At 42.9% G+C, this 26,698-nt stretch overlaps 2 protein-coding genes across 2 annotated transcripts in view; both read left to right on the forward strand.

Moving 5' to 3' along the window:
- LOC308073721 (tomoregulin-2-like) overlaps positions 1–26,698 on the forward strand; it is a 175,699-nt gene that overhangs the window by 61,817 nt on the left and 87,184 nt on the right. The window contains exon 3 of the mRNA XM_080412804.1: positions 15,550–15,679. Coding sequence (XP_080268930.1) covers positions 15,550–15,679 — 130 coding nt within the window. The remainder of the gene's footprint in view (positions 1–15,549; positions 15,680–26,698) is intronic.
- LOC308105763 (zona pellucida-like domain-containing protein 1) lies at positions 21,063–22,223 on the forward strand (the record flags this gene model as incomplete). Its single annotated transcript, XM_080456690.1, has 1 exon — positions 21,063–22,223. The coding sequence occupies one exon, from the start codon at positions 21,063–21,065 to the stop codon at positions 22,221–22,223; it is 1,161 nt and encodes a 386-aa protein (XP_080312816.1).

Consider the following 26,698-nt stretch of genomic DNA (forward strand, 5'->3'; position numbering starts at 1 on the left):
GTAATGACGAGATGCGAGTGCAGACGGATGCAAATTGTTGCAGGGATAGGATAGGTAGCTGTTTGTCAGAAGGTTTTATACAGAGGGGTTTATATTGGCGCTGACGTGGCGTGGTGTTTTCGGGGAGCTCTGTGCTGTAGCCCCATGCTCATAATTGGAACGCTGCTATAGTCTCCGCTTGGTGGACGGGCGCCCGGTGTGCGCGCCCACCCGCCTTCCTTCCACTTTGTAGCGATATCCCGTCCTTTGTCTGCTCCCCTCACAGCTCATTTATACTTTGCCGTACGGTTAGCGACACTCCACGGGAAAGTGGTTATTCTCGGCGAGGCTTTACTCAGCCCTCGCTCTCGCTCTCTCTCTCTCTCTCTCTCTCTCTCTCTCTCTCTCTCTCTCTCTCTCTCTCTCTCTCTCTCGGTGGTGTTAGCTCGCTGTTCCCCTGCTCTTTTCACGTTTGACTTTCTCATCTCCTTTCCTCTGCCGACGCTCCTGCCCTCTCCTCTCCTCTCCTCTCCTCTCCTCTCCTCTCCTCTCCTCTCCTTCTCATGTGATCTGTTCTCTCCCTCACACCTACCCCTCCTCCACCCCATGCTCTCGATCCCTCTACCTCCCTGTCCTCCCTCCCACCCTCCCCTCCCTCCCCCGCCCGCCTCCCCCCTCTATACCTCCTCCACCCCTCCTGTCTCCCTCCAACACCTGCCTGCCTTCCCCTCTTCTCTTCATTCCTCGTCTGCTCTCTCTCTCTCTCTCTCTCTCTCTCTCTCTCTCTCTCTCTCTCTCTCTCTCTCTCTCTCTCTGTCTCTCGCTCTGTGCGTCTCCCCTTTCCTCTCCCCTCCCATCTGCTCTCTCCTTACCGCCCTCCTCTTCTAGCTATCTTTTCTCCTCTCTCTCTCCCTCTCTCTCTCTCTCCCCCCCCCCCTCCACCTGTCTGTGTTCCAGTCCTGTCATAAGGCAGCAGTGTATTTCGGCCCGGCCCGGCGAGCGTATAGCGTCACGACGGCGGCGGCCTGCTGGCTCAACGGGAGCCCAGTGAATGATGATGGCGGCTCCTTGTTTTCTTTTTCTCTTTTTTTGTCGGAATGTTGTGTGTGTGTGTGTGTGTGTGCGTGTGTGTGTGTGTGTGTGTGTGTGTGTGTGTGTGTGTGTGTGTGTGTGTGCTGTGACCCGGTAAAGGCGGGGATGCGTCTTTGTACAAAGTGCTGCCTGGTGCGTGCGTGCGTGCGTGAGTGCGTGCGTGCGTGCGTGCGTGCGTGCCTGCGTGCGTGCGTGTGTGCGTGCGTGCGTGCGTGCGTGCGTGCGTGCGTGCGTGCGTGCGTGCGTGCGTGCGTGCGTGCGTGCGTGCGTGCGTGCGTGCGTGCGTTGAGTTAGTCTTACAATTAGGAAAAGATCCAGGTTGTAGACTTAGGTTTAGGGGTTAGGGGATTTATACCAAAAAATAGCAGATCTACAAGATCACAATTCATCACAGTGCAGTGCGTTGTGAGCTTGTAGATCTGCTATTTTCAGTGTGTGTGTGTGTGTGTTTGTGCGTGTGCGTGCGCGTGCGTGTGTGTGTGTGTGTGGTAGACAGACATCAGGTTGTGGCTGGGGGCCCGCAGAGCTCCTGGCCTGTTGGAATGCACACAGGAGGAAAGGGCTCAGGCAGAGCCACAGCACCCCCTGCAGGCGGCTGCAGGGAAATTATTATTCCCTGTCACCAGGAAGAAAACATAACCCCTAAAAGACAAAACAAGACGTCTCTGTCGGGTGGAAACCTTGTACTGTATACGTGCAAAACTGTTACTTTTCAGGAAATGATAACCTGTGAAAAACATTACCTGTGTTCCAATGGATCCGGTGTAGTTTTATTTAGTCACAAGCTCTTGCTCATACTCGTTCAATATTTATAAAAAAAACACAGACACATGTAACAACTGTTTTTTTCTTTCAAATATAGCTAAAATATATGATCCACAAGCTCACAATGTGTTGCGAATATGCGACTTGTTGTGAGCTTGTAGATCTGCTATTTTACTTCAGTATGATGACACATTCGAACAGGTGGGTATTGAGGGCGGTTTTGAAGGAAGGGAGAGGGCATCTCTGATATGGTTGGGGCAGTGCATTCCAGAGGGGGGGGGGGGGGGGGGGACGAGACATGGTGATGGAATAGGGGTAGTACTAGTGGGGAGCCAGATTGTGGATTGCCTTGTAGGTGGTGAGCAGTAAAGTTGCCCCCCACCCCACACACACACACACATTTTCGCAGAAAATAGCAGATCGATAAGCTCACAACGCGTCGTGGCACGACGCATTGTGAGCTTATCGATCTGCTATTTTCTGCGAAAGCTTTCCCCACAATATGGATGGTGGGGTTTAAGTGCTTTAAAGTAAAAGTAGCAAGCAATACAACAATATAGTAATACTCTGTTAAGCAAAAGGCCTGTGACAAGTAGAACCCCAAAAGGCCACATTTGTACACTCTCAAAGAGTTACTGTAAATTAGCACTTCGGATTTTAGTGTTTACGTCGGCCAGCATTGTCCTCAGGTGGGGTGCACTCCCATCGTCGGCGCTGCGGTCGGTCGTTTCGAGAACATCCAGGTTTTCATCCCCCTACCCCCCCCCCCCCCCCCCCCCACCACCACCACCACCACCACCTCTGGGAGTTTGTGTAAAGGCATGGCCATCGAAGTGACAGAGCAGAAGGCCGCGCCATATGGAACTTGGACGGCAGTCCTGATAGCACCCCCCCCCCCAACCACCCAAACACACACCCCACCACGCCAGTCCCCACCCCCCACCGCCAGTCCCACCCCACCCCTGTCTGCAGAGAATCGGCCCGGGATCAAATCCTCTCACCTTCTGTCAGATACACATTACACATTGTCACAGACGCACGCACGCACACGCACGCATGCGCACACACACACACGCACGCACGCACACACACACACACACACACACACACACACACACACACACACACACACACACACACACACACACACACACACACACACACACACACACACACACACACACACACACACACACACACACACACTCTCTCACTCATTCCTCCACCTGTCTGATAATTCCTTCTTCTTACACGTTGTTTGATGTACGCTCCTTTGTCCTTTTGACTAGCCTACTTCATGGACATACAGTATACGGTATCTTTTGTTCTTTTCCATTTCCATTCAGGCTGCTTTTCAGAAGCTCAACGCTTCTGTTTTGGTTGAATAAGGGGCTCTATCCTCAGAAAGTTTTTCTTTTTTTGTTTTCATCTGCCAGCTCCTTTCTGACATCCAATCCAACTTTATTTTTTTATTTTTTTGCGTAGCGCCCTGAAGATATAGGTACTGTAGTTCAACTTTTGGAGAGGAGCGCCACTCATCGACGTCACGTTTGATGGTTCTCCTGGCTGTGTCTGACAACCTGCATGGTCATTTGAATCGTTACCACAACTATGAGAAGTCCATGTTTAGCCTTATTTCAGCCAGGCCATGTGTGCTATAACAGCACAGATGATATGTCGTTTGAGAAAACGAGCTACAAGTCACTTTGTAGACTTGCATGACATCATTACAAAAGCACCAGTTGGGGTGATGTTGTCCTGCTCTCTTTGGATGACATGATGCCCAATCCATTACCACTGCCTTCCCATAAGGATGGTAGCCATGTTTTCATGTTTACAGTCACAGGCTGACAAGCTGTTGGTTGGCTATGTGGTTTTGGGCCAGAGTATTCTCTGTTTTCTGTAGGCTTTTGGTGTGAAAGGTTGACAGTTTTTTGGAGATAATTTTCTGTCGTTATCCACAGCGGTGAAAAGTACATTTACTCAAGAGGTATTTTTACTTTACTGGAGTATTTCCAATTTCAATACTTTTACTTCAAGTCCACTACATCTCAGAGGCAAATATTGTACTTTTTACTCCACTACAATTATTTGAAAACTTACTAGTTACTTTGTAGATTATAATTATACAAAACATGCATTAACCACTTCAGTGTATATACTTAAGCTATTTGAAAATAGATGATCTACAAGCTCGCAACGTGACGCTTTGTGTCGCATTGTGCGCTTGTAGATGAGATCTGCTATTGTTAATAGCAACCTGTGAGCTGTGGATGGAAAAAAAAATATTTTAACTAATTGAATCCCAGAATGCCTATTATGTGGGGAACATTTCACCAAAAATAGCTGATCAACAAGCTACAAGCAGTGAGCTTGTCGATCGGCTATTTCTGTTGAAGAGATTTTATATAGTCCTTGTGGTCCCCAGGACCAAGCTCCAAACCTGGGGTGTGACAGGGCCCCCGTATGGCGTCATTTTGGCGGGAATGTTGCCCCTGTCCACTTTCAATAGAAAATATGTTTATAAAAGGCTTCCGGGGGTGAAATTCATGGAATGGGTGTTGTGAAACATTTGCCACTCACAAAAGATATAAAATGTAACTTTAGTTTTTTTTTTTTTTTTACACATTCCATGCCAGAGTTTAATATCATAATGTACTCACCAGTGCCAGCGATTTATTGTTGTCTTTTAGTTTTTTTCACGTCGCCACAGACATTGCTAAATCCGCTAAAATCGCGCGTTCAACTGTTTGTAAACACACAGGGGATCTGTGTGAAAAGCCCAGCGAAAACCGTTTCGATCTGCGATCCGCCATCTTGAAGCTACAGCGGTTTCATCTAAACAGCGATCAGCGATGAGAAAAACAACAACCGAGAAAATTGAGATTTAGTTTCCGGTTTAGAGTGGAGGTGGATGGGATCCGGAATTTCCGGATCCCGGATAATTCCGTTTCCGGTGGTACTACAATGAAATGTGTCGTACCGAACGAGGCCTACAATGAAATGTGAACCTGTGAGTAAAACAAATAAAAAAAGACCACTTCGCGTAAATCTACGCGACTGGCACGCTGCGCAATTAAGTAGGTTCGCGTAGATCGACGCGATTGGCACTCAATGTGTTAAGTTACCTAGTATTACTTTAAGTGCAGTACTGAATGTACTTTTAATGCACTTTCCACCCCCTCGCGTCTCCTCCCCCTCAAGGGTATAAGAAGATGAAGAGAGAGTGATGGGTGGGTGGTGGGTGGGTTGTATCACTGAGAATAAGACACTGTTGAAAGCCACAGCTGGGGGGGGGGGGGGGGGTAGTACCGGGCAGCTTTCCCTACGGTTGCATCACGCCTGGCATCAAGGAAGGCAGCATCCCTGGGTTACCAACAAAACCCAGCGGCTCTCACAGTGGATGCAGAGGGATGGGGAGATGATGCTGAATTTGCACGGGCCCCGCGGTAAGCCATCTCTACTCCCTTTGTGGCGCTCACCATCTTTTCTTCTCTCGCGCGCCCTCCTTTTAACCCGTCGAGACCGGGAACGCAGCACGCGTGTCATTTTTAAGATGTCTTTGGGCTATTCAAAAATAGCAGATATACAAGCTCAAAGCGCGGCACCGAGTGCCGCGCTTTGAGCTTGTAGATCTGCTATTTTTTTTTAAACGTGAACATTTTGTGAAAATCTTTGAATACATATGTTTTAAAGCGAACATTCTGTCCTCTACATCCTCTAAATCCTAACAGTTTTCTGAAAACATACAAAACAAAACACCATGATATAGCAACAATAGTTATTGTTGCTATATCATGGTGCTCAAACTTTTTCTTGTCAAGGACGCCCCCAAATGATATGTTCTTGGCCGCTGATACCCATCAAAATATGTTGTTCCAGGGACCCCCCAGAAGCAAAGATTTGAGTCAAAAATGTTGTTTAAAAAAATATATGTATTCCAAGATTTGCACAAGAAGCAGATTGCCACGCTACGAGCTTGTAGATCTGCAATTTTTGAATAGCCCAAAGTACAAAAATAATGGTTAAAGCTAAAAATCTAAAAGGACACGGCATGCGTTCCCGGATTGAATGGGTTAAGGGGATTTTCTCTCTATCTCTCTCTCTCCCTCTCTCTCTCTCTGTCCTCGTTTTCTACTTTTTTCTTTCCTTGTTTTTTCCTCCTTTCATGATGCTCGATACTTTTTATTTTTTCTTCTTCTTTTTCACAAAGCCCCTTCTTACTCTTTCCTGTTTTTGTTCTCAGGCCTCGTGGGCTCTGCTTCCTTATCGCCCACGCCGCTCCGTGTTTATCGTGGCGTTGAGAACTTTCTCTGGAGGTCTGCTCCTCTTTCGCCGCTTCCATAACCCTCCACTACCCCCCCCCCCCTCTCCCCCTCGCCTCGTCTTGCTCGTGTCTTTTTCTTTTTTGCTGACCTCTCAACCCCTCATCCCAATTTCTCTTCTCCTCTCTGCCCCTCGCACCCGCGCTCTCCTTGTCCTTAAAAGCCAGTTCTGTGTCTCTTTGCCTTTGGATCCGGAGCCATATCACCTCATTATCGCATGCAGACCCCTTTTCTCTCTGGCTTCCAACACTGTCGAAAATCCTGAATGTGCATTTAACTCAGAATGTAGCAAAAATGGAACCAAACGGACCTTTAAGGGGCCGGAACTCTGAGAGTCTACAAATGGAACGAAAACACACAATTGTGGATCTGTATAGGGTATATATACTTCAAGATTATCTGACCAACGTCAGATTTTTTTTTCTGCTGGCCTGTGTGAAAAGTCAAATGCCAATACCGCCACCGAACTCTTGTGAGTTCCATTTCCATTTCCTGCCCGGCAACAGCCACGGCTCGCTCCATCGGTCTCGAGGCACTGAAGCATTGTGTACAGCAGTGGTTACCAAACTGGGGGTTGGGACCCTCAGGGGGGTCCCCAAATAATTTTGGGACGTCCCCAGATGATTAGCAGTAACAGTATAAGTGCATACAGTGTATCTAATATGAAATTGGCCAAATTGTCAAATATTAGGTAAGAAAGAGGCAAACACTGTGAAAATAGCCAATCTACAAGCTCACAACGCCTCGCAGTGCGAGGCGTTGTGAGCTTGTAGATCGGCTATTTTCACAATATGTATCTGTGGAACCGAGTCAAACTAAATGTAATACCAAGTGCTTGTCAGGGTGTGGTGGTCCCCTTTTCAAATATTATTTTGGGGGGTCGCAGCCTGAAAAGTTTGGTGTACAGCCACGGATTGGAAGCGGTGCATGGTTTTAATGCCTGCATCTCCCTCTCTTAAACTAAAATAAAAACGTTGGCCTACCTTCAAACAGACGAGGCCTCACGCCCCCCCCCCCCCTCTGTAAACCCTTGGCTTATAGAGCCCTGCTGGAAACAGCACCGCTTGTGGGCTGTTCCGTTGGCCAGCGGCATAAAGCAAGAAGACATGACTCAATCCTGTTCACTTTAATCATTCATGAACGGCCTTCCCAGTGCAGCACTTTTTAACAGATACTTCTCCTGTACTCCGTGGAAGACAACACATACTGTACATCACTTACTGTGCAGCTGCTGTCAAAAAACCTCACATCGCTGTAATACACCTGTGGTGGAAAGTAACATTGGAAAGCACATTTACTCAAATAGGCTACTGTACTTAAGTACCAGTACCTTCAGGTATTTTTCTTTTGGAAATATGTCCATATTTAAATACTTGAAACTTCTACTCCTGTACATGCCTCCTGAGGCAAATATTGGACTTTTTTTCTCCACTGCAATTATTTGTAGAACACTTTGTAGATTTAGAGTATTATTATAAAACATGCTTTAACCAATTAAGCCCTATTTTTTTACTTTGTCTATGACAAATGTTGGTACTCTTTTGGTACTTTGGTACTGTAATTATATTTGGATGCCAATACTTTTGTACTTAACATTTGGAATTGTACTTGTAAAAGAGTATTTCTATATGGTGGTATAATTGCTACTCTTACTTAACAACACATTCCACGCCAGAGTTTAATATCATAATGTACTCACCAGTGCCAGCGATTTATTGTTGTTTTTTTGTTTTTTCCACGTCGCCACAGACCTCGCTAAATTCCTTAAAATCGCGCGTTCAACTGTTTGTAGACACACAGGGTAGCTGTGTGAGACGCCCAGAGCAGACCGTTTCGATCGGCGATCGTCCATTTTGAAGCTACAGCAGTTTATGTTAAACAGCGATCAGCGAGGAGAAAAACAACAACCGAGAAAATTGAGATTTAGTCTCCGCTTTAGAGTGGAGGCGGATGGGAACGAAAATCTCCGGATACGGATATTTCCGTTTCCGGTGGTGCTACAATGAAATGTGTCGTGGCGAACGAGGCCTACAATAAAATGTGAACCTGCGAGAATTTAAAAAAAAAAAGACCACTTCGCGTAGATCTACGTGACTGGCACGCTGCGCAATTATTTAGGTTCGCGTAGATCTACGCGATTGGCACGCAATGTGTTAAAGCGGCATGATGTAACTTTTTAATAATGAATCAAATGTAATGTTGTCCAATCTGTATAGAGTATGTTAACCCATTTAGACCTGAGGCCGATTCTAAAAATGCCTTCTAAACCCTGACCTAAGTTTTCTGAAAAACAAATATTTATTCAAAAATTACAAAAAGATTATGTTGCTTATATACTGTACATAGCAACAAGAACCCCAAAAGGGGTTCCCGTCTTGAAAGGTATAGTCACAAATAGGGGTTCCCGCCCTAAATGGGTTAATACAATATAACTTATACAATTGGGGTGGTTGTATTTGGTCTCCCTGCTCTTCTATTGAGACATTTAGATCGTGTCAAAGGTCACGTCTCACCTAGACACAGGATCTGACATGAATTTGTACCTGATGGTGAAGATTGAACGTATCCCCTGAGCAAGCAGGCAGGCTCTATTAGCTCAATGGTAAAAAAAAAAAGAAAAAACAGCTCTTGCGCAGGAAACCGTGTTCAAATCTGGGGTAGAAGAGGCAAGTTACATAAGTAATGAAAAGGAGTACTCTCACCACATGTAAGAGACAAAGAACCTGTGTGAGGGAGGGCTTTGAATGGGGAACGCTCTCAAGGGCTCTCGCACAATCAAAGCAGTGCCCTTGAGCAAGACACTTGACCCCTAACAGTTTCACACTGATTACTGACAGAATACAGAACTTTATATCGTTGCTGTCGAGTAGAAACCTTGTTGTGTTTTTTCGTAAATGAACGCCCTACTTGATCATACAACAGCGTCACACGCAGATCTGTAAGCTCGAAACGCGGCGCGAAGCGATGCGTTTTGAGCATGTAGATCTGCTACTTTTGCTATTTTCAAATTTGAATCGTGAAAAGTAACAGTTTTGGACATATGAGGTTTCTACCCGACAGAGAAGATATCTAAAGCTAGGAGTTTTGACCAAGTTTTAAATATTGTATGGCTTTACTATTATATTGAAAGGCCAAAACATATTTAAATGTATTCACACAAAGCTTTCAGTCTAATGAGTGTACTGTAACAGTAAGTAGACGTTTTATGAAACCAGCTCCCCGTTCAAAATTGAAACTGTAAATGCAAATATTTTACAAAAAGTATAAACCGTGCAGGGAGTTGGCTCAGTTAGATATACAGAAGTACAGATATGCTATACTATGCATCTGCTACTGTATAATTATGGTGCATAACTGCTCTCTCTGCCGCCTGTCTCTCCTCAGTAGCCGACAGCCTGAGAAGAAATGCCAGATTTTCACATTTTGTTTACATTTTCCTCCCAAGCCATCCAAACATAAAAAAGAACGTACTTGAATAATTTAGTCAATGTTGGCCAAACATCATTCCGCGGTTTATGAATCATGGACATTTGAATTTCAGTTTTTAATCTCCTCTCCGGGGTTCTCCTTTCAGCTTTAACACGCATTGAAACGCAGAGATGACATAACTTTGACAAAGACATAACCACGCTGTGATTCATTGGTTTGACGTGTTGCGCAGTATATGCTTGTGCTCGTATGAATGCAATCAAACGGCTGCCTCTAAAGTAAACAAAACCACAGTATTCTTTGTCAAACCGTTGGCAGTAATATCAAGTGTGCAGTGAGTCACGTTCAGTAGACTGAACCCGGCGACGCGTCGTGAGCTTGTCGATCGGCTATTTTCAGTGAAAGCTTTCCCCACAATAACAGAAAACAGAATAGACACTGGTATAGAGTTCTATGGGACTCCGGTGAACCAAGAGACCAGCGACTGTGCTGAGTCTATTTATTTCAATGGAGAAGTAAATGTAAACACAGACCATGACAGATTCTTTCACCCCATAGTCACCCAAGTAAATATTGGACCCATTCCTCACAAAGCCACGCGTCTTTCAAACATTCTGACACTAAAATGGCATTTCTCAGACAGAAACATCAGGAGAAAATTAACTTTGTTGTGGACCCGTCTCTGTTTCGGCAACACACTTTCTCCAGAACGCATGAAAACAGATGTCTTTGTCTTCTCTCTGTTGCTATTTTTTGGAGGGTCAAAAATAGAATATTAGTTTAATCATCTTGTACTGGGTTGATTTCACAAAATGAGCAGCAAAATACAGGTGCAAACGTAAAATTTGCACTGTATCTAACGCAGATCTGCTTTCATCAACACTTCCAAATTGGGTTACCTTCATGTTGGCTCTGATCCCAAGTTCCTTTGTTTCTCACGATTTTATGTTGAGAGACATATTTTATGTTTTATGTGCACTTGCTTTTTAGCACTTTGTGAAATCAAAAAATATGAGCTACAGTATGAGCAAATGGCAATTTGTCTTTACAGACTAATCAAAAACCTTATTTCGGTTGCCACATTCAAGGTTGAATCGAGCTTTTGCACGTTTCCTGCACAAAGACAAGGTTTTGTTTGTCAAAACTAATCTCTCAAGACAAATTCAGCTCAGCAGCTGAAATTTATTTATTTTGTATTATTTCTTTTTTGCCGATGGGTTCCCAGATTGGTCAAAACATACGTGAATTGATCTTTGTTGACAATATGGATCTTATTTGTTACATTTCTAACACAAAGAATCCTCAGTTAGTTAGTCAGTTATTCACAAAGAAAAATAGCTAAATGAAATCCAAGGCTGAGAAAGTTGTATAACCGTTGCTCTGCTTTGCAATTCAAACCTTGATATGAATTGTATTTGTTTTTTATATTACTGTCTATAATAATAATAATAATCTGCGAATGGTGTCTCGCAGCACAACACTGAGGTCAACTCATTTGAACAAACACAATGAAATCTTTTCATTAATTTAAAACAAGAAAGGATGGAAGCGAATGGAACGCTCGAGGCCATTTTCTCTCGGAAATTGAGTTGTTGGGATTTGGCTGTTGTTGTTTGATATTATTCATATGACATTTGTTCTGTCGCACGGTGGAGAATGACACAAAGGATTGGTAGAGGAAGATGAAATGACTTCACAGGGTTTGACCCCACACCGTAAAATCCTCAGTCTTGACCCATTTGTAACCCTGAAAGTGTGCAAATGTAACCAAATGGACCCCATTTGTACACTTTGGGGGTTAAAGTTAAAGGTGGTTATTTGTTAAAGTTAAAGTTGAATACCTGTAGCTCTTTTTCCCCCCGATAGTAATCATTGCTATTGAGTTTGTTTCTGTGTGTTCAGTAACAGGGGTCTCTCTGTCTCTCCAGCTCTTTAATAAACAGAAAACACATTTACAGGTGGTGGGGATACCTATTTGATCCAATCAGGAGATCATTTATCAGCTTCATTGTTATTGTGTTCCAGTTCTAATGTTTGTCTGCTCACATCGTTTGTGTCCTCACTTCCAATTTCACTTACTTCCTGTACCTACAGGTTTTCACTCCCCTGATTGGATGCAAGTGGTATCCCGACCTGAAAATGTATTTTCCTTTATTAACCCATTAAGACCTGAGGCAATTCTTCTTATTTTTTTTTAAATCCTAACAGTTTTTGGAAAAAAAAATATAACTTTTTTTTTAAAAAGATTTTTCAAAAATAGCAGATCTACAAGCTCATAGCGCGGCACTCGGTGCCACGCTATGAGCTTGTAGATCTGCTATTTTTGAATAGCCAAAGAAATCTTAAAGTGACACAGATGCGTTCCAGGTCTTTAATGGGTTAAAGAGCTGGAGAGACAGTAGGGAGACCCCTCTTACTGAACAAACACTCTATAGGAATGATTACTGTCAAAATGTACTGCACTGTACATCATTAAAGGAGTAATTTACCCATTTTCAGCCTTTTATTTTCATATACTTGGTCCTCACTAATGCTCATTGTAAGATGACAGCATTTCTGTCAACTCACTCGGCGTCTTGCCGTGGACAGTTCAGACACCTGCCTATCAATGACATCATCGATGGGGATTCCAAGCTAATAGAAACCATAGCCTTTCTCTCACTGGAAAGTTAGCACGCTGAAATACAAGCCGTTGTTCTTGCATTCTTGCAAAATAAAACGTTTGAAATCTTGTTTGAAATGAACAGACCTGCCTACTGATGACGTCACTGGTAGGCAGGTTCCTTAACTGTCCACAGCCCCCCTCCTCTGAGACACAGACTGAGTAGACAGAACAAAGATACTGCCATCTTTATTATGAGCATTAGTGAGGACCAAATTATATGAATATAATTATAGTTTAAAATGGGTTAAGTGGTCAAATCACAGTACAATATGGACCTCAGGACAGAATGGGGGAATCAAGAGATCCAGAATCTAGCCCTTGATTATAGCATGTATCTCATACCACCAACACACAGGCTTTGTAACGCAGTGGTTCTCAAAGGTTTGAGAACCACTGATGTATATAACGCACACGCACAGTCTTGAGAAATGATTGTCTGTGTTCTCCTGCTGCATTATTCCAAACCTCCGGTGACTCCATGCAGCGTATGACTATTGATCCGCAAATCATCACAAAATGATCTACAAATGTATTGTCCTTGTCAAGGGCTCACATCCAGTGACATCCCAGCATGCACCTGGCACTGCTCCAGTTCAGTGTCATCACCTCCATTTATAGCATCCCTCTACACAGCAAAGGATTACAATTACAAAAGAATACAATACACAAAATGCAATTACAATGTTGCATTTTAGAAGCACAGTCTGAAATGTGCATCTGCCAAAGTCTTGGTATTTATGTATTATTTGTATTATTATTATTACCCTTATTATTATTACTAGACCATACCCGTAGGGGGATATGAGCACCCAAAGTGTGCAGTTTGGGTTATGCGGTGAGAACAGACAGTTTATCAGGGATCGAAAGTGAGTTTGTACTGTGTAGTGCAGTGGTTCTCAAACTTTTTCATGGCAAGGACCCCCAAATTGACACTTGTTAGCCCGCGGACCCCCATTTGAAAAGATATGCGAGGGACCCCCATAAGAGAAGATTTGTTTACGGCTGTAGCAGTGAATCTCAACCATTTTAATTTCAAGGTCCCCCAGTTTGACATGCATTAGGGCTACGGACCCCCATTTAATGGCATTTCTATCCCTTGGACCCCAGTTTATATGGTAAAATGTATGTTAATTTAACTGTGAGAGTGTACAAATGGAACCAAATGGACCCGTTAGAGTCCATTTGGTTCCATTTGTACACTGTCAGAGTTACAGACCCATAAGGGTCCATTTGGTGCCTAATCTATCATTTAGCTGGGGACCCCCTGGAACTCCCTCAAGGACCCCTGGGGGTCCCCGGACCCCACTTTGAGAACCAATGGTGTAGTGTGTACACGCACATCCCGTCGTGGAGGAACAGAACACCCACAAACACCCGCGCATATAAAGATCTAACAGGCGGAGCCGTTCCCCGTCGGCCGTTGCCAACACACACACGCGCGTGCGAGCCGTTGCGAGCGCGCACAAACAAACACACACACACACACAGGGCCGCTTCTCCCTACACGCACACTACGCAGGCCCCACGCAGGGCCCCTACCCACCGAAAAAATATATTATATATTTTTTAAACGGACCCAATCCGCCCAGAACCGCGAAAAAAACGAACCCAATCCGCCCAGAACCGCAAAAAAAAAACACGGACCCCCGTGAAACATCGCGGACCCCATCGGCTGTTTTTTTTTTTCATGAAGAAATTTCCCTGGGGTCTCCAGGCCGTGACCTACAGACATGGCGAAGGAAAACTGTGAACACAGCCACGCATGCAAGATGTTGCACATGAACGCAGCAGCCGCACTGAGGCGCTCCAACACAAACACTCTGACATTAAGCTTCACACAACAAACATCAGCAGCAAACATTCACCACAATGACAAACAAATTACGTCCGCGCAAAAATAAGCGAGGGCTCGCTTATTTTGTCTTTCCCTCCCTCCCTCTCTCTCCCTCTCTGTCTCTCTGTCTGTGTCTGTCCGTCTATTCTCTCTCTCCCACCCTCCCTCTCTCTCCCTGTGTGTGTGTGTGTGTGTGTGTGTGTGGTGGGGGTGGGGCGCGGGGGACAGCCATGACGCAAGGGACTTTTGAGATCGCCATCCCCAAAATAGGTTGACTTATTGGGATACATGCGTGTGACTGGTCGCCCCTGCCGGTTCTCTGATTATTTTTTTTTAAATAGGCTCTGTCATGATTAATTGACCACACATATGAAGTGAAACAACTAAATTCTATCCAAACGATATGTTATAAGTGAATTCCGTGCGTCAAAGAAGAAGTTTGAGAGCGTTTAGTAAGCGAAAATAAGAAGTCAAGGCACTCGTACCCTGACTCGCACATCAACAATGGCTGCCGTTCGTCTTTTTCAGGCTGCGAACTCGCCACCTGATTGGCCAACTTTTGCTGTCAATCACAGAACGATGAGCGACGTTGCCATGTCCAGGTTTTGTAAGCGTGAAGTGGGTGTGAATTGGTTAGAGAAAGTGCGTCCACGCATGCGCAGTGCGCGGCTTTGTGTTTTTTCATGAAGCTGGTTGCTTGTTGCTCGCGCACGATCTAGCGCTGCGTTTGGCCTTCTTTTCATAGACCTTGTTGCTTGTAGGGTTCGTTTCGTTTGGCCTTGTTTTCATAGACCTTGCTGCTTGTTTCGCGCGCGAAACCTGGCAACGACACATGCGCAGTTTGGGGCACACGCACACACAGAGGGTGCGTTCGGAAATACAGCACTGAGCGCACTGGCCAATACAAACTAATAGGCGAGTGCGCTCCGGTGTGCAATATCCGAACGCACCCAGAGCCGGCTGGATTGGACGCGACGCATGCGCAGTTTGATCTCCCAAGACACCACCCAAGACAGACAGACCGACAGAGTTTACTCAAATTATATGTAAGATTATTTTTGTTTTGTTTTGTTTGTTGTTATATTGCAGAACGACAACAAATGGAAACAGGATGTATGGGAAAGCCTTGAGCCTTGAGACTGTGCTCTGTTCACTCACAGCTTTGTGGCCACACACAAACACACACACACACACACACACACTCACACACACACACTCACACTCACACACACACACACACACACACACACACACACACACACACACACACACACACACACACACACACACACGCACACAAACAGCTTAAACTCCTTTATAAATATATAACACATGGTCACAGCATGTTTCTGACACGGCCTTAACCTTGCTTTGTCTTTTATTCCCTCTCCTCTCCTCTCCTCTCCTCTCCTCTCCTCTCCTCTCCTCTCCTCTCCTCTCCTCTCCTCTCCTCTCTGCAGTGTAACAATGACTATGTTCCAGTGTGCGGCTCCAACAATCAGAACTACCAGAATGAGTGTTTCCTGCGTAGGGACGCCTGTAAGCAGCAGTCTGAAGTGCTGGTGGTCTCAGACGGAGCCTGCCCTGCAGGTACGTACATCTCTGCATACGTAATCGTTGCTGTCCGGTGGAAACCTTGTATGTGCAAGACCGTTCCTATTTTTATTATTATTTTTTTTTTTTAAAGTAGTGAAAATAGCAGACCTACAAGCTCACAACGCGTCGCGTTGTGAGCTTGTAGGTCTGCTATTGTCACTACTTTAGTGCGACACTCTTGTATGATGAAGTAGGACATATGGAGATACGAGGTTTCTGCCCGACAGTAACGACGTACTACAAAAGAACATACTTACATCTACATAAACCTACACACCATTAGAAGATCATACACACGTGTTAATTAAAGGTTATTAAAAGGATTCTATTTTGCCATGGTAATTGTTGCTATAGAGTGTGTGTTCAGTAACAGGGGTCTCCTTATCTCTCCAGCTCTTTAGTAAACAGGAAAAAAATCAATTTTCAGGAGAGAGAACTCATACAAGATATAGGATAAACGAGTGAAATTGGAGGTGATTAAATCAATAAAATATAACGAAAATGTGCAGTTACAATTATAACATTTAAGCTGATACTGATACCTAAGTACAGCACTTGAGTAGATAAAAGGGGGCGGCCATAGCTGAGTGGTTAGTGAGCCCGCCTAGGGAGCCAGAGGCCCTGGTTGCCCCAGGTACGATTCCAGGCCACGCCAGCATATGTGTCGATGAAATGAAATTTGTCCCTGAGCAAGACTCTTAACCCCTAATTGCTCACAGGCCCTCATTAGAAACAAGCCCGCAAGGACTTTCATGAACGTCCTGTTAAAAGGAATTATCCTATCCTTATCCTTATCTTTACTTATACCCGTCTGCAACACTCTTCACTGAGCTGTTTTCATGGCAGGGATGTGTCCCTGTTCAATAAGCCAATGCATCAAAGCCAGGACACACATTCCCATCAGCACCCAGATTTACTATTCTATATACTTGTTATTCCGCGTTGTCGCATGGTGTCAAGAGTCTGTGTTACGATATCAATAGCGGTCATCCATTAGGACGTAGAAATACCTTATGGGGGGGATAAATCATGTTTCACTTGTGATGTTGCCAGTGGGTAGAATATTGAGGTATATATATATATATATACAGACAAATCGATTCTGTGTGAAAAGCAATTCACACTTGAAAAGTCCAGCCTTGAATCACACAGAAATCATAATCGTCGCTGTCGTTTGGAAACCTTGTCCAAAACGTTCATTTTTTATTATCATAAAAAAAAGTGAAAATAGACGATCTGCAAGCTCACAACGCATTGCGATGCGACACGTCGTGAGCTTGTACATCTGCTATTTTCACTACTTTTGTGCTATACTCACGTATTATGAAGAAGGGCATTCATTTATGGAAGAAAACAAAAATTATATTGAAATTACGGAGATACAAGTTTTCTGGCCGACAGCAACAATATGTTCACAGAGTATTGAACATGAGGTAACTCTATAATACCATATTGTCACGGTCGGGCAGAAACCTTGTATTTCCATATTTAAACTTTTTAAGGTATGACATGGGTGCGTGGGCGTGTACACAGCTGTTTTCACAGTTTTTGAAACAAATATTTAAGGTGAAAATTAAAGTGGTTCGGACGGTCTGTGGGTTGTTACAAATATTGAACAAATGAAAAGTATTAACACATCAAGTGTCAGAGAGTTTTTTTAAAACAGGGTACATCCAGTGCCAGCGTGTCTTACCGTTTACGCTGATCGTTTTTAGAGCTGTAAAAGCCTCCACGAGGACCCGGGTGTAAACAAAGGGTGTGTGCGCGATGGTCGAGGGCTCCCGTCTAACGACTGGAACAATAATATTTCTAACGCGATCCGCCATTGCAGAGTGAGCGCCCGTCGAAAATGGCTTGTTATCACCAATGTAAAAATATAAGGAGAATAAGGACCTTTTTCTCCAAATCCGGAGAGGACAGAAGTGACGTTTTTTGGGCCCTTGTCACAACCGTCCATTCCATTTTATTTATTTTATTTATTTTATTCATTTTATTCATTTTATTCATTTTATTCATTTTATTCATTTTATTCATTTTATTTATTTTATTTATTTTATTTATTTTATTTATTTTATTTATTTTATTTATTTTATTTATTTTATTTATTTTATTTATTTTATTTATTTTATTTATTTTATTTATTTTATTTATTTTATTTATTTTATTTATTTTATTTATTTTATTTATTTTATTTATTTTATTTATTTTATTTATTTTATTTATTTTATTTATTTTATTTACATTTTTGACATTTGATAACACGTAGATTTACGGCACTCGAAAACACAAGCTTGTGACTAAATAATAACTACATTGGTAATAAACACAGGTTCTTAATTTTTTCCATTTCCTGAAAAGATACGGTTTTGAACGTACAAGGTTTCCACCCGACAGCGACGATATATACATAATTATTTTCTACATTAACCGCTATAAGACCACACCTGTGTAAACTGTGCAGTAATAAATAGCTGTGTAGGTGTTTCCACAGTTTGCACAGCCCTGCGTTATAAAAGTCAAACTGCCTCACTACTGTGAGGAAGGGCGAATAAAAGATGTCTATTTATACACAGTATATAAAACACAGTTCCTGTCTGGTTGACTGGCTCGTCTGGCTTTAACCCATTCAGACCGGGAGAAGCGTCTGTCATTTTTCGATTTTGAGCTAAAAAGCATTATTTTACACTTTGGCTATTCAAAAATAGCAGATATACAAGCTCATGCTTGTAGATCTGCGATTTCTTTTTGAAAAATCATGGAAAATTTGGGGCAAATCTTTGAATATATTTGTTATAGTTTTTTTTTTTAAACTTATGTTGCAATAATATCAGTCGTTCTCAAACTTTTTTCATGTCAAGGACCCCCAAAATTATATGTATTTGGCCGCGGACCCCCATCTCAAAATATGTTGTTCCAGGGACCCCCCAGAAGCAAAGATTTGAGTTTAAATGTTTGCTTTAAAAAACGATATATATTCAGAGATTTTCACAGATTTTCCACCATTTGTCAAAAAAAATTGCAGATGTACAAGCTCAAAGAGCTTGAGCTTGTATATCTGCTATTTTTTTAATAGCCAAAGAAATCTTAAGATGACACAGATTCCCGGTTCCCGGTCTTTAAAGAGTTAACACAGAGGATTTGAGTGAGCGGTCTTTACTGCTGGAGGGGGAGAGTGAAATGAAATGACCGCATCGGATGATGACTCCTCAAGTAGCTGAACCTTCACACCAGCGTTCACATTAACCACTTGAAACCCAGCATCAAAAAATTGCTGATCTACAATCTTGTGATCGGCCATCTTTTTGGGGGCGAGACAAATCCACAGTCCTTCACGTCTGTGTTCCAGGTTTAAGGTTTCTTACCAATCACGTCGCTTATATTAGGTCATGTAAGGGGGTACGTTGGCCTTAGCTTACAAAGTTGCCGCGTTCCGCTCTGCCGATGGCGACTGCGATTGGATTAGAAGGCGATAGTTTTAATGATCAGTCAATAGATTGTGTTCAGGCCTTGGATCAATGTAACTAATGTAGCATACTTTAAGGCTCCTGTTTATTGGTATCACAAAGTAATACCAATAACTTTTATTAATACTGATATTGTTTCTACATTTATTTATTTGTTGTATTATCATTAAAGACATGATGTTTTGCCAATTGTTTGGGCAATATCCACACAACCCAAAGGTACTGTATAGGCCCCGGGCCGCAGGTTGAGCGCTGCTGCTGTAGCTTTTGAACCTGAACTGGAAAACAAAAACAAAAAATGTACTCCCTACTCTCAAATTGACCCATATTAGGGTCACTAGGGGACTTAAATTTTACTCTCAGGATTTCCCTGTGTGTATGTGTCGGTACCGGATGAGTCGACGTTGCGTGTGATGCCCTCGGCCGGCCCAGTCCCGTGGCAAGGTGAGCCTATACTGTATATGTGCCTGCCTGCCTGCCTGCCTGCGTGTGTGCGCTCCGTGCGAGACACGACGAAGCCAGGGGGCCGCGGGGTATAAATCAGTGTAGAACCTGGCCAGGGTTGAGCGGTGGTGACTCAGTTAGGTCCGCAACAGGCAGCGCAGGGGCTCAAGTCCAGGCAGCGCAGGGGCTCAAGTCCATTAACCCATTAAGACCGGGAACGCATCTGTGCCATTTTAAGATTTATTTGGCTAAAATAGCAGATAGACAAGCTCATAGCGCGTAGATCGAGCTTGTGCTATTTTTGAAAAATCGTGAAAATGTGTGCAAAGCTAACATTTGTAAATCAAATCTTTGCTTCTGGGCGATTCTACAAATGTATTCTAAATCCTAACAGTTTTCTGAAAAAAGATAATGTTGCTATAATATCAGTGGGTCTCAAACTTTTTCATGTCAAGGACCACCCAAAATTATATGTATTTGGCCTCAGACCCCCATCTCAAAATATTTTGTTCCAGGGACCCCCCAGAAGCAAAGATTTTAGTTACAAACGTTCCCTTTTAAAAAAGATATCTATTCAAATATTTGCACAAATGGTCAAGATTTTTCTAAATTAGCAGATCTACAAGCTCATAGCACTATGAGCTTGTACGTATATCTGCTATTTTTGAATAGCCAAAGTATAAAATATGGATAAAGTGGTTACACAGATGCGTTCCCGGTTTTAATGGGTTAAGAAACTGAGGTTAGAATTTCAAGAATTGCATCCAAGTAATTGAGGAGAAACTGTATAATACCTTATTCTGAATTTGGATTCCTGCACTGAACTCTCTGTACTGTAATATATTTTAAGGAGTTTCATAGCCATTTTCCTAATGCCGAACACATTTGAATTTCCATATGGAGTTAGTTTTAGTTTGTTTCTCTTCTCTCAATTCTCTTCGGAATAGTGTTGAATGGGGAAAATGGAAAAACACCAAAGTGAATGGAATGACTATAGCATAGTCATTAGATAATCAACGTCAGTGGGTCAATGTCCACAACAGATGATCCCTACTGGGTCATTTCTGAATGTTCTTCATCTGGAGGATTTGTATGGGATCTTCAGGAATTCAGCAGATATGGGTTACTGTACTTTATGTTAAGTTATTTAGGCCTTAGCCTGTCTGTGACCCAGGTCACAGATATCTTTATTTTGTTACAGTTTCTGAAGACAACATGCTTCGGATTTCAGGTTGTTGCCCTAAGGGTATAATTCACGCTGCCGCCTTTCTCCTTAAAATACAATGCAATTGTTAACATATAGCTGGGTGCTTTGACCTTGTTTTGAGCCAATCGCAGTGAAAGAGACTTACTATAAAAGACTCCTGAACACCCATCACCAGCATCAACCTGCGTTTGCCTTCAGAGCTGACTAAACAAGGTATCCAGAGATTCCAGATACAGGAGCGGACCACTGCTGTCGAGCCAAGATGAATTTTCACATTATTTTAATCGTTGCCACCATCATAGGAAGAAGTAGTCAGCTGTCACGGAATGACTGTAATACAATGGGAGAAGCACGGCGACCAGAAGTCACTGACATCGAGGTGACATGTGGCACCGACTCCATCAGTCTGGCAATCCAAGCCTGCCCCGTCGTCTACACCGGCTACAACGAGTCACTGATGATCGTGAACCATCATCCGGAGGCAGTCTGCAGGGGAACCCTGGATACATCTGTCACTCCTCCCGTGGTGCGTTTCAACTTCCCCTTGAACAATACCCATGCCTGTGGAAGTCACTTCAGGACGACCAGCGCTGCCGGCACAGGAGTGTTCTCAGACTTCTCGAACATCCAGACAGTCAACGTCAGTGGCATTGTGCGATCCTCTGATCCCACCACAGGGACAATCACCTACAATGCTGAGATGAAGTACTATTACTCCTGCGCCTACCCCTTAGAGTACCTGATCAACAACACCCAGATCGATGTGTCAGCCTCCTCTATCGCATTGAAGGACAACAATGGCAGCTTCATCAGCACCTTGCGCATTGAACTGTTCAGCGATGAACAGTACACAAGCCCCCTGGTGATGCCACAGAATGGAGTCGAGCTGAGGACCGACATCTACGTGGAAGTGAAGGCCACAAACTTGACGGGCCAGTACAACGTGCTCCTGGACCGGTGCTACGCCTCAATCTCCTCGCTTCCTAGCAACTCCAGCTTCTTCAACCTGTTCGTGCCCTGCGAGGTTGACCAGCTCACCAACATGATCCAGAACGGCATGAGCCAGAGCGCCCGCTTCTCCTTCCCGGCATTCCGCTTCATGGAGCAGCAGAACGAGACCGTCTCCACCTACTACCTGCACTGCATCACCCGGCTGTGCGAGGTCGCCACCTGCAGCACCTTCATGCAATGCAACAACAGGAGAAGAAGAAGAAGCACGGAGGAGGATAAGGCAGCCGACTTGTCCACCACCATCACCTCCCCGGAGATCGTCACCCAAGAAAATTACATCAAAGGCGGCCAGCCTAAATCACATGATGAGAATTCGTCAGCTGGGCTTGGTGCTGCTGTAGGTGTTTTAGCCTTCGTGTGCATTGTTGCCCTGTGCATCGCTGCCGTCTTTTACAAGAGGCTCAGGAACTAAAAGCAAACCTCCTTGAGCTGAAGGCGGGATAATGGGGCATCAGGCTTAAGGCTAAATACTGTCTTTTGAGGTGTACCATATCCGCCAGCTTGTCTAACCTTTCTGGTGGGCTTGGTTCATCTCACTGTTGTTTGTTGGGGGAGATATTTGTTTGTCCGTCATCATAGGCTAAACCGTGTAGGACTATTTACTGTACATTTTAGATGAAGAAGGAATGTGATTGAAATGTTTAGATAGATGTTGGTCTAGATGTCAGTGTTTTTAATAGCAAAATTTGGAAATGCGCAAAAGCTGAAATGCATGTATGCACTTCATAAGCTTTTACTTGAACAAAAAAAAGAGGGGAAAGTTAGTTGGAAGGAAAATATAAAAAAAGGTTCATAAACCCTGTTTTAATATGTGAAAGTTTGTGGAATGTTTTGAAAGGGAAGTCAATGTACCTTCCAAAGTATTACTGTTTAATTTATTGAATTTATCATCTTGCTTGAAAAAGAAAACCCTAGCAAATAAAGGCATTTAGTTTGCACTTTATATTACTGGAAGTGTATGTAATACTTGTTTAATTACTATTATTATTACTATTAATCAGTAATAAGATGTGTGCAATTACTGTACAGTAAGGTTACTGCCCAGGAAATGTACAATAGTTTCACTGCCTGCAATGTTGCTTACTGGCTGTTGTGTGTCCTTGACAACAATAAAAAACTTGAACTTGAACTTAAGCTATTTGTCTTCGTGTATTTGAATGATTTTGTTGAAACGCTGTAACCCAGCCCAAAGGTCTGCCTTTAATTTGTAATTTTAATTTCACTTATCTTAAAGTGCAAATGTTATGTTATGATGGTACACTCTTTGTGTTGGTCTGGATAATGCCAATGTGTTTTTTACCATGGCAACTCAATTGAAGGGTCTGGATTGACACAACTCTATAACATTAAGGACTTATGACTATATATATTTTTTTTTAGTCAAAATTAAAAAACAATATATATAACCACAAAAAAGGGGTGAAAGATATCACAAACTTAAGTTTGACATACTCATTTCTGAATCCAATTAATTGCTGTATTTGATATAACTCTTTGTAGTTTTTGAGATACAGCCATTTGTCTATCATACTATATTTAGTCAGGGTTTAACACACACAAGCACTTGTTTGTAAAACATCTTTGCAAATCTATTTGTTTTAAATTCTGTACAGAACCATACATTAGGGGTGTGCCGATACACTAATTTCACCAAATGATACGATACGATATTTGGCTCACAACTTCGATACGATTTCGATACGATACGATACCCACTTTTTTTATTATGAAAAATGTATGGGGGAGAAAAAAAGCAAATGCAAACAAATAATTCTGTTTTTGCATTATTCAGATATGCGAACTTGTAGCTTTTCAGCTACAATAGCCGTTTTGAATCCAAATAGGGCAATAGTGTGACACCTGACCCGAAAAAACAACAACATGTTGTCACCCTTTTCACCTCGGGGCTGTTTGCATGCCTGATTATTATTATTGTAAAAAAAAATTGCAGATGTACAAGCTCAAAGAGCTTGAGCTTGTATATCTGCTATTTTTTTAATAGCCAAAGAAATCTTAAGATGACACAGATTCCCGCTTCCCGGTCTTAAAGAGTTAACACAGAGGATTTGAGTGAGCGGTCTTTACTGCTGGAGGGGGTGAGTGAAATGAAATGACCGCATCGGATGATGACTCCTCAAGTAGCTGAACCTTCACACCAGCGTTCACATTAACCACTTGAACCCCAGCATCAAAAAATTGCTGATCTACAATCTTGTGATCGGCTATTTTTTTGGGGGGCGAGACAAATCCACAGTCCTTCACGTCTGTGTTCCAGGTTATTACCAATCACGTCGCTTATATTAGGTCATGTAAGGGGGTACGTTGGCCTTTGCTTACAAAGTTGCCGCGTTCCGCTCTGCCGATGGCGATTGCGATTGGATTAGAAGGCGATAGTTTTAATGATCAGTCAATAGATTGTGTTCAGGCCTTGGATCAATGTAACTAATGTAGCATACTTTAAGGCTCCTGTTTATTGGTATCACAAAGTAAAGAATTTACTGATATTGTTTCTACATTTATTTATTTGTTGTATTATCATTAAAGACATGATGTTTTGCCAATTGTTTGGGCAATATCCACACAACCCAAAGGTACTGTATAGGCCCCGGGCCGCAGGTTGAGCGCTGCTGCTGTAGCTTTTGAACCTGAACTGGAAAACAAAAACAAAAAATGTACTCCCTACTCTCAAATTGACCCATATTAGGGTCACTAGGGGACTTAAATTTTACTCTCAGGATTTCCCTGTGTGTATGTGTCGGTACCGGATGAGTCGACGTTGCGTGTGATGCCCTCGGCCGGCCCAGTCCCGTGGCAAGGTGAGCCTATACATGTGCCTGCCTGCCTGCGTGCGTGCGCTCCGTGCGAGACACGACGAAGCCAGGGGGCCGCGGGGTATAAATCAGTGTAGAACCTGGCCAGGGTTGAGCGGTGCTGACTCAGTTAGGTCCGCAACAGGCAGCGCAGGGGCTCAAGTCCAGGCAGCGCAGGGGCTCAAGTCCATTAACCCATTAAAGGGTTAGTTCAGATTTTTTGAGTATTTTCTGTAGGAAATACTTACCACTAATGTAGTGGTTGCAAAGGTATTAATTGATTGCCCAAGTCCCGTGGTCAGAGCTGTGGTCCGTTTCTGATAAATATGAAGTAGTTCCGGTAGATTAGTAGATTTGGTGGGGGCCGCTCATTAAAAATAAATTAATTTAAAAAACTAGCGTCATTTGTATTTTTGACCTTTTTCTACCATATAGAGCAGGTTTCGTTCAATTTCGACCCCTCTGTCACATGGTACTATTTTTTGTGTCATATATTTTGTGCGTGAGTAGGCTGCCGCGGCGCAGTGATTCTGGACACAAACATTAGTAACAAATGTATTTGGCCTCAGACCCCCATCTTGTTCCATGGACCCCCCAGAAGCAAAGATTTTAGTTACAAATGTTCCCTTTCAAAAAAGATATATATTCAAATATTTGCACAAATGGTCAAGATTTTTCTAAATTAGCGATCCACAAGCTCATAGCACTATGAGCTTGTACGTATATCTGCTATTTTTGAATAGCCAAAGTATAAAATATGGATAAAGTGGTTACACAGATGTACAGAGGGTGAAAGTGAACAAAACCCTCTCCTCAGCATTAACTACTAATGTTGGTGCTCCCCAGGGTTGTGTAAGCTCAGCTGTACTTTTCACACTTTATACTGACAGCTGTCGTACTGAGGAATGTCTGTCTGAATGTCGCACTGACAAACCAGACCAATACATTCTAAAGTACTCTGATGATACAGTCTTGATTTCTCTTTTGGATAGTTCCAGTGATCCTGGACTGCACCAACACAGAGTAAATAAGGTGGTGGAGTGGAGTGATAACAACGCTCTTATAATTAACACAAAAAAGACAGAAGAGATTGTTTTTGGTGCTCCACTAGAGATACACAGATCCCCCATTACTATTCATAGTGAACAGATCAACCAGGTATGTTCGTATACATACCTAGGAGTAGTAATAGACCACCTTTTGTCATGGAAAGACCAGATTGAATCAGTGGGTAAGAAGACAAAACAAAGAGTCTATTTCCTTCGCCGTCTGAGATCTTTTGGTGCTTTGTTTTTCACTTCTGTTATTATGAGTGTTCTGCAGTACTGTAGTACCACCTGGTATGGATGTCTGTCTGTAGCTTTAAAATCACAACTGCTGCAGCAAGTGAACATTTGTTCAAAGATTGTTGGACAACCACTTCAGAGGCTCTATACATCTACGTATAATAACAGTATGATAAGGTTGGCAAGGAATATCACTTCAAACACTAGCCATGCTTTGTATGGAGAATATAGGTTGCTGCCTTCAGGAAGGAGATACGGTGTTCCTACATACAATAAGGTCAAACTGAAGAGGTCCTTTGTCCATCAGACGACATTGAGGCTTAATCAGGAGTTATAAGCCAGGGGTAGGCTGAGTGATGGACATTGCTCTTGTCTTTGCATGTCTTTATGTATGTATTTTGTTGTTTTCTTGTGTCATGTCAAATGTGTGTACTGTTATATGTTGCATACATGGCTGTTGGGTCGCAAGACAAATTTCAGTGCAAACTGACAATAGATTATTATCGTATCGTATATCGTATCGTTCCCGGTTTTAACGGGTTAAGAGACTGAGGTTAGAATTTCAAGAATTGCATCCAAGTAATTGAGGAGAAACTGTATAATACCTTATTCTGAATTTGGATTCCTGCACTGAACTCTCAGTACTGTAATATATTTTAAGGAGTTTCATAACCATTTTCCTAATGCCGAACACATTTGAATTTCCATATGGAGTTAGTTTTAGTTTGTTTCTCTTCTCTCAATTCTCTTCGGAATAGTGTTGAATGGGGAAAATGGAAAAACACCAAAGT

The sequence above is a fragment of the Gymnoscopelus braueri genome (assembly GCF_963280865.1).
Source record: "Gymnoscopelus braueri genome assembly, chromosome: 18".
NCBI lineage: Eukaryota > Metazoa > Chordata > Actinopteri > Myctophiformes > Myctophidae > Gymnoscopelus > Gymnoscopelus braueri.